The sequence below is a fragment of the Balaenoptera ricei genome, chromosome 13 (assembly GCF_028023285.1).
Source record: "Balaenoptera ricei isolate mBalRic1 chromosome 13, mBalRic1.hap2, whole genome shotgun sequence".
NCBI lineage: Eukaryota > Metazoa > Chordata > Mammalia > Artiodactyla > Balaenopteridae > Balaenoptera > Balaenoptera ricei.
In genome coordinates, this window is record NC_082651.1 from 31952119 (window position 1) to 31964395 (window position 12277).

At 40.2% G+C, this 12277-nt stretch overlaps 1 protein-coding gene across 2 annotated transcripts; it reads left to right on the plus strand.

Moving 5' to 3' along the window:
- The first annotated feature begins 1305 nt into the window (after positions 1–1305).
- On the plus strand, positions 1306–11854 carry TPRKB (TP53RK binding protein). Of its 2 annotated transcripts, none has more exons than XM_059942693.1 (5): positions 1306–1470; positions 4265–4424; positions 9202–9324; positions 10667–10843; positions 11738–11854. In XM_059942693.1, the coding sequence occupies exons 2-5, from the start codon at positions 4284–4286 to the stop codon at positions 11822–11824; spliced, it is 528 nt and encodes a 175-aa protein (XP_059798676.1). In that variant the 5' UTR covers positions 1306–1470; positions 4265–4283; the 3' UTR covers positions 11825–11854. The 2 variants fall into 2 exon arrangements, with proteins under 2 accessions (XP_059798676.1, XP_059798675.1); XM_059942692.1 differs by lacking the exon at positions 1306–1470 and adding an exon at positions 1477–1741 and having other exon boundaries at positions 11738–11853.
- The last annotated feature ends 423 nt before the right edge of the window (positions 11855–12277 follow it).

A 12277-nucleotide genomic window follows, 5' to 3' on the forward strand; every position in this document is an offset into this window, starting at 1 on the left:
ACAATTTGTTTATCCATTGATGTGTTGTTGGGCATTGGGTTGTTTCCAGTTTGGGGCTATTATGAGTCAAGTTGCTATGAACATTCACGTTCAAGCCTTTGTGTGGACACGTTTTCACTTCTGGGTAAATGCCAAGGAGTGAAACTGCTGGGTATGGTAAGAATACATTTAATTTTTTAAGAAACTGCCAACCTCTTTTCCAAAGTGGTTATACTATTTTATACTCAGACTAGCAACGTGTGAGGGTTCCAGTTCTGCATGTATGACAACACTTGGTATTTAAAAATTGTAAGGTCTTTTAAATTTTAGTCATCTTACGGGTATGTAGTAGTATCTCATTATGTTTTTAATTTGTATTTCCCTGATGACTAATGATGTTGAGCATTTTTTCAAGTTTTTATTGGCCTTTCATATATCTTTTGTGAAGTGTGTTCAAAAATGTCTCCTATTCTTAATTAGGTTGTCTCATAATTTTTGAGTTGGAGTTCTTTACATAATCTGGATACCAGTTTTCTGTCAGAACAATTTTTTTTTTCATATATACTCCCACTGTGCTCAAGCCACAAGGTTCTTTGCTCTTTCTTAAATAGGCTAAGGCCATATCTGTCTCAGCCTTTGAACACCCTTTGTTGCCTGGAATGCTGCTCTTCAAATACACACAGAACTTGCTTCCAGACCTCCTCCAGTCACTGTTCAAATGGCCCTTTTTGGAGAGATCTTTCTTAACCATCCTATTTAAAATAGTAATACCCATGGCCTGACATTACCCCGTTTCCTCTGGTTTTTTCTCCATAGCATATATCCACCCTATTTGTTATTTACCTGTCTTTTTGTTTAAAGAAAAGTATTGACCAACATGAGCCCCAAGCATAAAAAACATGGAAAATAATTCTCTACAGCCTGTTCAGCGGATTACCTCCTCTTTTGGAGGCTGATACACTTAAGGATGACAAGTCAAATTTGTGAGCCTGCTGGATGAAGAGGTTGATTCCATTAACGTACTGTCACCTCTCTCTGAAATACCTCAGGTAGGTCGCCGACTGCGTTCGGCTCCAGGAGATCCTTCCCCAGTGAGCGTACCCAGAACAAGAAGCAAACTGAATCCCGCCTGCCTCGAAAAAGAACTGTTGAATCTCGAGCAGCGGAGACGTACGTAGAGCTCATTGGAGCCAATACTTTGCACGGGAAGAAACTGAGGACGTCTCGTCCAAGGCCAAGGTGCTTAAGGACCGGGAGAAGACCCATACCCAACCCTCAGCTTCCGGCCCCGCCCGAGGAGTCTCCCCTCCTCCCTCGCCGGAAGTGGTGGACGGAGCCCCGGCTCTCCTTCGCGTCCGCTGATGCGATTCAAGCCGGGGAAGAAGGGTGTGCCAGGAGGGCGGAGAAGGGGCGCAGCTGAGGTTGATCTTCCGGAAGTTCAGAGCTTTGTTTCCGTGGGGAAGATCTTACGAGAAGAACAGGGGGGCGACGGTGAGTCCCCGCCGAGCAAGAGCTGGCCGGGCGGGAACGGAAGACGCAGTCCCGGCACCCATTTTCTAGACAACGGATGTGATTCTCGGCGTCCTCGTTTATCGAGCGCCTCCCGAGGCCCGGCCCTGGGATGCAGCCTGGCAGTGATCGGCTTAGTCTCTCCCTGATGTATCAGCTGACGATACATCACCCTGATAAGGCCGCGACTCACCAAAGTTGTGACAGAGGAGCTCGTGGAATAGGGAGCCAGTCCTGGGTTCTGGGCGCGCTGGTAAATGGACTCTTACCGGCGAGTTGAAGGGAGGGAGGATTGCATCAGGGGAACTGCCTGTCCTAGAGGGCGCGCGGGGGCGGGAGCTTGGTGACTTGAAGCTGAGAAGTCAAGTGCGGTGGTGGCAGAATGAGCGCGATCAGGGGAGGGGTGCGCTAGGAAGCCGAAGAGGGAGGAAGGGCCCAGATCATAGAGTTTGGAACGCCCGTGGGTGGAGGTTGGATGATAGGAGGGCAGGAATTGTGAGGCGACCACTTCTAGGAGGTCACAGATGTAGATGAGAGATGGTGGCCTACGGTGGAGGCAGTGGGTATAGGAGAGAATTGGAGCTGTCAAGATGATACTTAAAAATTGACAAGACTTTTGGATTAGATATGGGATTTGAGTGAGAGGTTAGTATCCAACGATGATTCGAAGTTTCTGACCTGAGTGAATTATATAAAACAAAACAAACCATTTTGACGTTTGCTAGGGGGCCTTTTTCCCCTAGTGTAAAAACAAAAACCACAAAAAATTTTTTCCTCCCTGGTTATATGTACTCGTTATATTTTGTGTGCACACTCCAGAAAATTCAGAACATACACACAAAAATATTTTTTATAGAAAACAATAAAAATTACCTGCAATTCTACTATCCAAGATGGCCGTATTTTGGTGTGCTTCCTTTATGTTTTTGCTTTCTGAGTGCATCTTTTTGTATAATTGGGTATACATTCTGTCTGTATCTATTCTTTTTCCATTGGACGTTATCATGATAATAAAGGTTGAACTGCTGTGTGCTACGACATTATTCACAAATTTTATTCTTTCCTGATTGTAACAGAAAAGATCGGATGTAATTCCAGCAAGTCAAGGCTAACTTTTTTTTTTAAACCCCACATTTGTTTATTTATTTATTTTTGGCTGTGTTGGGTCTTCGTTTCTGTGCAAGGGCTTTCTCTAGTTGTGGCAAGCGGGGGCCACTCTTCTTCGCGGTGCGCGGGCCTCTCACTATCGCGACCTCTCTTGTTGCGGAGCACAGGCTCCAGACGCGCAGGCTCAGTAGTTGTGGCTCACGGGCCTAGCTGCTCCGCGGCATGTGGGATCTTCCCAGACCAGGGCTCGAACCCGTGTCCCCTGCATGGGCAGGCAGATTCTCAACCACTGCGCCACCAGGGAAGCCCAAGGATAACTTTTTGTTGTATTTTTCTTTCAATATTTTTTCTTTTTGTGTACCTTTTAAAAACCCCACAATTTATGTCACATTTTGTGTTTTGTTTTCCAGTCAGATGTGAAGTACTTAATGCTATTTATTGCTATATTTACACATCCTTAACTACTCTTCAAGACTAGTTTTTAGTGGTTGTTTAGTAAAAACCAATCCCCTGTTACTAGTTAGGTAGGTTTTCAACTTTTTACTCTTAGGATGATGAGAAGGACATCTTATTACATAAATCCTCAGATTGCCAATTTATTCCTAAAGAAAAATGCTAGCAATGGAACCTCCTAGGTAAAAGGATAAAATGAACCTATAAAATTGCCTCACCTGGGCTTCCCTGGTGGCGCAGTGGTTGAGAATCTGCCTGCCAATTCAGGGGACACGGGTTCGAGCCCTGGTCTGGGAAGATCCCACATGCCGCGGAGCAACTGGGCCCGTGAGCCACAACTACTGAGCTTGCGCGTCTGGAGCCTGTGCTCCGCAACAAGAGAGGCCGTGATAGTGAGAGGCCCGCGCACCGTGATGAAGAGTAGCCCCCGCTTGCCACAACTAGAGAAAGCGCTCGCACAGAAACGAAGACCCAACACAGCCATAAATAAATAAATAAATAAATTAAAAAAAAAAAAATTGCCTCACCCAAATATCTCGCTGGGACTTTAATTGAAATTGTTTTAAAGATCAGATTTTTGCAGTGCTTAGTTTTTCCATTTCAAAGATAGATTATGTCTTTCCAGTTATTTGTCTTTTATGTCCTTTTCTTGTTAAATTTATGTCTATAAAGGGTCAGTATTATTATTTAAGAATTGTACCCTCTTGGCTAAATTCCCATGTGTGAAATGAATATCTTTGAGTTGTGTCATACTTTCTTCTATAAGATTATTTTCTTTATATTTGTGCCTAGGTTCTGCTAAAATATAAATAAATGGTGAGATCAGAAAGCTAAAAAGACCAAGTTAGAGTGAGGTTTCCTTAATGCTATAAGTAACCTGTGGTCTAAAAAATTTTTGGTTTTCTGCTCCTAGTTGTCTGTTGGGAAGCTGCCCTTCTTGCATGCATCAGAGCCTGCCTTATCTGCACTGCCAGGGGGCCAGGTGTCAACCTTGATCCTTTCCCAGGAATGGCAAAGGAAGCTAGAAACAGCTCGAGCAGGGTTAGGAAGACAGTGTCTCATGAGAATGCCAAATGTTTTGGGGTGGATTTTTCTAGTTTAACAGTTCTACATCTTATTATTAAAGTTACTTTAATATATTTAATTGTTAGTAAGGATATTTGTTTGTTAGTGACTTACAGTTGTTAACTTTTGGTCTTTTGGTCTTGTGCAATAGAATCCTGCTTATCGATGAAATGCAGTTGACACATCAGCTGGACCTATTTCCCGAATACAGGATGACCCTTCTGTTATTTAAAGATGTAAAAAATGCTGGAGACTTGAGAAAAAAGGCCATGGAAGGTGCCATTGATGGCTCATTAATAAATCCTACCGTGGTAAGTACTCATGGGAATGAGTGAACTATATGGGGAGTTTAAGAATATGATGATTTTTCATGACGTTATAGGTGGGCCTAAAATTGTTATCTTCAGGTAAAAAGTTCTTGTCCAAGCTGTAGAGTGGAATCAGATTTGGCCAGCCTTGAATTTAACAGTGAATAGAAGCTGAAGTGCCAGGGCCTGCCCTTGGAGATGTGAAAGGTCGTCTAGCTCTGATGTGATGACAGATGCCTGGATCTCCATCTTCTCTTCTGAACTAGAAAATCTCTGTAAAGGAGGCATTGCATAGTGGTAGAATCAGCAGGACTTAAATCCCAGATATGCCATTTATTATGACTTTGAGCAAGTGGTAGCCAACCTTTATATAGTGCTTATTTGGTTCCTGGCATTGTTCTAAGTTCTTTACATATACCGCTAACTCACTTAATCTTCACAACAACCCTGTGAAGTAAGTATGGTGATTATCTGCTTCTACAGATAAAACACTAAGGAATTTGCCCAGGTTCCCTCGGTGGTAAGTGACAGAACTGGAATTCCAGCTCATTCATTGCCTTGGTTTCCTCATCTATTGCATGTGAATAATGATACAGATATCATAGGGTAGTTTTGAGAAGTATAGAAAATGAAGGTAAAATGTTTTTTTTTTTTTAACATCTTTATTGGAGTATAATTGCTTTACAATGGTGTGTTTCTGCTTTATAACAAAGTGAATCAGTTATACATATACATATGTTCCCATATCTCTTCCCTCTTGCATCTCCCTCCCTCCCGCCCTCCCTATCCCACACTCTAGGTGGTCACAAAGCACTGAGCTGATCTCCTGTGCTATGCGGTTGCTTCCCATTAACTATCTATTTTACGTTTGGTAGTGTATATATGTCCATGCCACTCTCTCTCTTTGTCACATCTTACCCTTCCCCCTCCCCATATCCTCAAGTCCATTCTCTAGCAGGTCTGTGTCTTTATACCCGTCTTGCCACTAGGTTCTTCATGACCTTTTTTTTTTTTTCCTCCTTAGATTCCATATATATGTGTTAGCATACTGTATTTGTTTTTCTCTTTCTGACTTACTTCACTCTGTATGACAGTCTTTAACTCCATCCACCTCACTACAAATAACTCCATTTCGTTTCTTTTTATGGCTGAGTAATATTCCATTGTATATATGTGCCACATCTTCTTTATCCATTCATCCGATGATGGACACTTAGGTTGCTTCCATGTCCTGGCTATTGTAAATAGAGCTGCAATGAACATTTTGGTACATGACTCTTTTTGAATTATGGTTTTCTCAGGGTATATGCCCAGTAGTGGGATTGCTGGGTCGTATGGTAGTTCTATTTTTAGTTTTTTAAGGAACCTCCATACTGTTCTCCATAGTGGCTGTATCAATTTACATTCCCACCAACAGTGCAAGAGGGTTCCCTTTTCTCCACACCCTCTCCAGCATTTATTGTTTCTAGATTTTTTGATGATGGCCATTCTGACCGGTGTGAGATGATAACTCATTGTAGTTTTTTTTTTTTTAATTATTATTTATTTATTTATTTATTTATTTGGCTGTGTTGGGTCTTAGTTTCTGTGTGAGAGCTTTCTCCAGTTGCAGCAAGGGGGGGGCCACTCTTCATCGCAGTGCATGGGCCTCTCACTATCGCGGCCTCTCTTGTTGCGGAGCACAGGCTCCAGACGCGCAGGCTCAGTAGTTGTGGCTCACGGGCCTAGTTGCTCCGCGGCATGTGGGATCTTCCCAGACCAGGGCTCGAACCCGTGTCCCCTGCATGGGCAGGCAGATTCTCAACCACTGCACCACCAGGGAAGCCCCTCATTGTAGTTTTGATTTGCATTTCTCTAATGATTAATGATGTTGAGCATTCTTTCATGTGTTTGTTGGCAATCTGTATATCTTCTTTGGAGAAATGTCTGTTTAGGTCTTCTGCCCATTTTTGGATTGGGTTGTTTGTTTTTTTGTTATTGAGCTGCATGAGCTGCTTGTAAATCTTGGAGATTAATCCTTTGTCAGTTGCTTCATTTGCAAATATTTTCTCCCATTCTGAGGGTTGTCTTTTGGTCTTGTTTATGGTTTCCTCTGCTGTACAAAAGCTTTTAAGTTTCATTAGGTCCCATTTGTTTATATGTGTTTTTATTTCCATTTCTCTAGGAGTTGGGTCAAAAAGGATCTTGCTGTGATTTATGTCATAGAGTGTTCTGCCTATGTTTTCCTCTAAGAGTTTGATAGTGTGTGGCCTTACTTTTAGGTCTTTAATCCATTTGGAGTTTATTTTTGTGTATAGTGTTAGGGAGTGTTCTAATTTCATACTTTTACATGTAGCTGTCCAGTTTTCCCAGCACCACTTATTGAAGAGGCTGTCTTTTCTCCACTGTATATGCTTGCCTCCTTTATCAAAGATAAGGTGACCATATGTGCGTGGGTTTATCTCTGGGCTTTCTATCCTGTTCCATTGATTTATGTTTCTGTTTTTGTGCCAGTACCAAACTGTCTTGATTACTGTAGCTTTGTAGTATAGTCTGAAGTCAGGGAGCCTGATTCCTCCAGCTCCATTTTTCTTTCTCAAGATTTCTTTGGCTATTCGGGGTCTTTTGTGTTTCCATACAAATTGTGAAAGTTTTTGTTCTAGTTCTGTGAAAAATGCCAGTGGTAGTTTGATAGGGATTGCATTGACTCTGTAGATTGCTTTGGGTAGTAGAGTCATTTTCACAATGTTGATTCTTCCAATCCAAGAACATGGTATATCTCTCCATCTATTTGTATCATCTTTAATTTCTTTCATCAGTGTCTTATAATTTTCTGCATACAGGTCTTTTGTCTCCTTAGGTAGGTTTATTCCTAGATATTTTATTCTTTTTGTTGCAGTGGTAAACGGGAGTGTTTTCTTAATTTCACTTTCAGATTTTTCATCATTAGTGTATAGGAATGCAAGAGATTTCTGTGCATTAATTTTGTATCCTGCTACTTTACCAAATTCATTGATTAGCTCTAGTAGTTTTCTGGTAGCATCTTTAGGATCCTCTATGTATAGTATCATGTCATCTGCAAACAGTGACAGCTTTACTTCTTCTTTTCCAATTTGGATTCCTTTTATTTCTTTTTCTTCTCTGATTGCTGTGGCTAAAACTTCCAAAACTATGTTGAATAATAGTGGTGAGAGTGGGCAACCTTGTCTCGTTCCTGATCTTAGTGGAAATGGTTTCAGTTTTTCACCATTGAGGACAATGTTGGCTGTGGGTTTGTCATATATGGCCTTTATTATGTTGAGGAAAGTTCCCTCTATGCCTACTTTCTGCAGGGCTTTTATCATAAACGGGTGTTGAATTTTGTCAAAAGCTTTCTCTGCATCTATTGAGATGATCATATGGTTTTTCTCCTTCAATTTGTTAATATGATGTATCACGTTGATTGATTTGCGTATATTGAAGAATCCTTGCATTCCTGGAATAAACCCCACTTGATCATGGTGTATGATCCTTTTAATGTGCTGTTGGATTCTGTTTGCTAGTATTTTGTTGAGGATTTTTGCATCTATGTTCATCAGTGATATTGGCCTGTAGTTTTCTTTCTTTGTGACATCTTTGTCTGGTTTTGGTATCAGGGTGATGGTGGCCTCGTAGAATGAGTTGGGGAGTGTTCCTCCCTCTGCAATATTTTGGAAGAGTTTGAGAAGGATAGGTGTTAGCTCTTCTCTAAATGTTTGATAGAATTCTCCTGTGAAGCCATCTGGTCCTGGGCTTTTCTTTGTTGGAAGATTTTTTTTTTTTTTTTTTAAAGAAATTCACGTTCTTTTATTTATTTATTTATTTATTTATGACTGTGTTGAGTCTTCGTTTCTGTGCGAGGGCTTTCTCTAGTTGCGGCAAGGGGGGACCACTCTTCATCGCGGTGCACGGGCCTCTCACCATCGCGGCCTCTCTTGTTGCAGAGCACGGGCTCCAGACGCGCAGGCTCAGTAATTGTGGCTCATGGGCCCAGTTGCTCCGTGGCATGCGGGATCTTCCCAGACCAGGGCTCGAACCCGTGTCCCCTGCATTGGCAGGCAGATTCTCAACCACTGCACCACCAGGGAAGCCCCTGTTGGAAGATTTTTAATCACAGTTTCAATTTCAGTGCTTGTGATCGGTCTGTTCATATTTTCTATTTCTTCCTGGTTCAGTCTCGGCAGGTTGTGCATTTCTAAGAATTTGTCCATTTCTTCCAGGTTGTCCATTTTATTGGCATAGAGTTGCTTGTAGTAATCTCTCATGATCGTTTGTATTTCTGCAGTGTCAGTGGTTACTTCTCCTTTTTCATTTCTAATTCTATTGATTTGAGTGTTCTCCCTTTTTCTCTTGATGAGTCTGGCTACTGGTTTATCAATTTTGTTTATCTTCTCAAAGAACCAGCTTTTAGTTTTATTGATCTTTGCTATTGTTTCCTTCATTTCTTTTTCATTTATTTCTGATCTGATCTTTATGATTTCTTTCCTTCTGATATCTTTGGGGTTTGGTAAAATGTTGAGAAAAGGCCTTTCCCATAATAATAGCCCTCAATAAGTGTTGCTTCAAAACTTTTTATTATTTATCTAAGTTGCTTGCAGCTGTAAAATTCTGTGATTTTTCTAAACACCGTAAGCCCTTGAGATTTTGAAAATTTTGAAAATGTAGTCCATAGGAATTGTGATGAAGTAAAAGAGCCTGACACTGGAGTTACCATGATATAGGGCATATGTCTTCAGAGTACTCCAGATTCTCTGTGTGTAATTCTTTTTGTTCTCTTTGGTAGATTGTCGATCCATTTCAGATACTTGTGGCAGCAAACAAAGCAGTTCACCTCTACAAACTGGGAAAAATGAAGACAAGAACTCTATCTACTGAAATTATTTTCAATCTTTCCCCAAATAACAATGTAATTAATATGGAATTTGCTTACTTTATATCTTTTGACCTTGTCATGGTAGCCTTTGTACTCAGTGTTGGGTTGGAGCCTGTTGTTAGTAACAAACGGAAATGATAGTGAAGAAAGAATGCTGGACAGAGAGTTGAGGTTTAGCATTGCCTCTTACTAGACAAATAAGCTTTGGAGTCACTTCACATATGAGTAAACTAAAGTTTTGCTAAATTAAGTGAGGATAGTTTTATTTGTCCTTCCTGACCATATAGAGTCGGGAAGATCACTCTAAATTATATTTAAATCTAATGATAAAAATTAGGCATGGATATTTGTGTGTTATCATGTGTATCTTTTGTTCTCCCCATGAACTCTTTGAGGATAGAACCCATGTCTTTTCCATACACCAGAAGCCTGCCTGGGACCTAGAAGAGCCCTTTAACACATGCTCACACACCCAGTGCATAGGAAGAGTTTGTGGTTTGAGATATTGATAGTAATCAAAGTTATTGAGTTAAAAACATTCTACCTGGGGCACATTTGAAAAAAAAATGTAATTTTGCTGACGAAGTTTTAGTATTACTACTACTATTAACAACACAATCAAGTGCTGACATCAAGAGAAAAGTTAGGAAACCCATGGCATAATTTAAAATACAGATGTTTGAAAAGTTTATAAAATGTGTGGTAATAGAATTCCCCAGTACCTGGGGGAAAATTACTGGGTAACTATTGTTTCTTTGAGATCACTGAAATAACTCAGGAGATTGTACAATTCATAAACATCTGTCCCCTACCCTGTTCCAGCTGTAGGGGCAGAAGAAACAAATATGTTTCTGAGGAAGGCAGATGAACAAGACAAAGTCCAAATGCTCTAAGATAATTGATATAATGGGAATAATAATGCAAATCTGTGGGAACAAAGAAGCAATTCATTCTGTAAGGAGGAAAGTGCAAGGGGAGTGACATTTGAACTGGACCTTGAAAGATGAGGGCACTCCAGGCAGAGGGCAAAGTGTGAGCCCAGGCAAAAAAGTATGAAATGACGGGAGGCCCAAACTGTCCCGACTGGCTAGAGGGCAGGAGTGCACGGCTAGAGGGTCACTTAGGTCCAGGGGGAGTGGGTGTTTGTGCACCGTGCCAAGTCCAGGCTTGAATCTATGGGAATGAGGCGCAGCTTTGAGCAGGGAGGACTCAAGAGGCAGAGCTGGTAGATATTAGGAAGGGATTGTTGGAAAACAGTAGACAGAGAAAACTATTAGGATATGAAAAATAAGAATCTGACCAGGAAAGAGCAAAAATGGGGAGAGATTTCAGATTTTGAAACTACTGGTTTTATTGTCTTTTTATTCCCCCTTAGATTTCAGAGGCCTTGAAAAAATTTGGTATCTCGGCAAATGACACTTCAGTTCTGATTGCTTATATTGAAGAGGGAGAAAAACAAATAAATCAAGAATACCTAATATCTCAGGTAGAAGGTCATCAAGTTTCTCTCAAAAATCTCCCTGAAATAACAAATATTACAGAAGTCAAAAAGGTTTGTAAGCCTGTATTTTTAGAAAGAGCATGGTAGATGTGGAATAATACTGTTTGCTTATTGAACACCAATGCTTCTATATATTTTTTTAACTTTTAAGAAAGGTTAATGTAATTAAAAGTTACTTGAAAAATAATTATAGATGCAAAGAATTGGAAATGCAGGTTTATGTAACATATAATTAAAAACTTAGTTGATGCATTCTTTTTTTATATATATAAATTTATTTATTTGTGGCTACGTTGGGTCTTCGTTGCTGCGCACGGGCTTTCTGCAGTTGCGGCAAGTGGGGGCTACTCTTCGTTGCAGTGCGCAGGCTTGTCATTGCAGTGGCTTCTCTTGTTGCCGAGCACGGGCTCTAGGCACGCGGGCTTCAGTAGTTGTGACACACGGGCTCAGTAGTTGTGGCTCTTGGGCTCTAGAGCACAGGCTTCAGTAGTTGTGGTGCACGGGCTTATTTGCTCAGCAGCATGTGGGATCTTCCCGGGCCAGGGCTCAAACCCGTGTCTCCTGCTTTGGCAGGTGGATTCTTAACCACTGTGCCACCAGGGAAGCCTGATGCATTCTTTTTAAAAGAATAGATAATTTTAAATATCTATATCTTACGCAGTACATTTGAAATGTAAAATGTACTATGAAGTTAATGTCTATATGTATGCTTTTAAAATTGGTACAAATGTATTTCTATGTTTAGAGAGTTATCACCATAACTGCAATTGAAACTTTTGACGTAAGTGATGAATTGTCATCTACTTTCCATATTTTAATCACATTGTGATTTTACACCATTATCCCAATAATTGAGTAATAAATAAATTCACATATACATGCTCGTGAAATGAAAGTAGTACATGAATATGTCAGCATGTCATAATCTGTCTCTTATTTTTACAGGTATATAAACTATCTTCACAAGAAGAAAGTATTGGGACATTATTGGATGGTATCATTTGTAGAATGTCAACAAAAGATGTTTTGTGAAATGACAGAAATATTAAAAATTTTCAGCAATTATAAAAAACATTCATTATTTTTTCCGGATTATAAAATCTATTATGTTTGTTGTAGAAAATTTTAAAACACAGAATGGTAACAAAGAAAAAAAAAACACAACCATTCCTGATCCTATCTCTTAATATTTTAAAAGATAACCATGGTTACTGTTATTTGTTATTGTCTTCTAGTCTTCTGTTTCTGTTCAAATATATTTTATTTTTATGTAAGTGGAATAATTGCTAACATTTATTGGGTGTCTACAATGTACTGAGTTCTTGTCTTCATGACTTTATATCCCTCAGCTCATATTCCTGCACTTACTTCTGGCTACTCCAGCATTGCTGTTCCAAGCCTCCTGGTTCCAAGTTTTTACATGCAAGAATTCATTTAATTATCACAGCATCATATGAGGCAGATACTGTTAATACTCCCATTTTA

What these genes read in the sequence shown, in the direction of transcription:
- TPRKB (XM_059942693.1), top strand. Translation starts at nt 4,284, where the DNA reads ATGCAGTTGACACATCAGCTGGACCTATTTCCCGAATACAGGATGACC. An exon ending in ATCTTTCCCCAAATAACAAT is followed by an intron (nt 9,325 to 10,666) that starts GTAATTAATATG and finishes ATTCCCCCTTAG; the next exon opens with ATTTCAGAGGCCTTGAAAAA. An exon ending in ATATTACAGAAGTCAAAAAG is followed by an intron (nt 10,844 to 11,737) that starts GTTTGTAAGCCT and finishes TTATTTTTACAG; the next exon opens with GTATATAAACTATCTTCACA.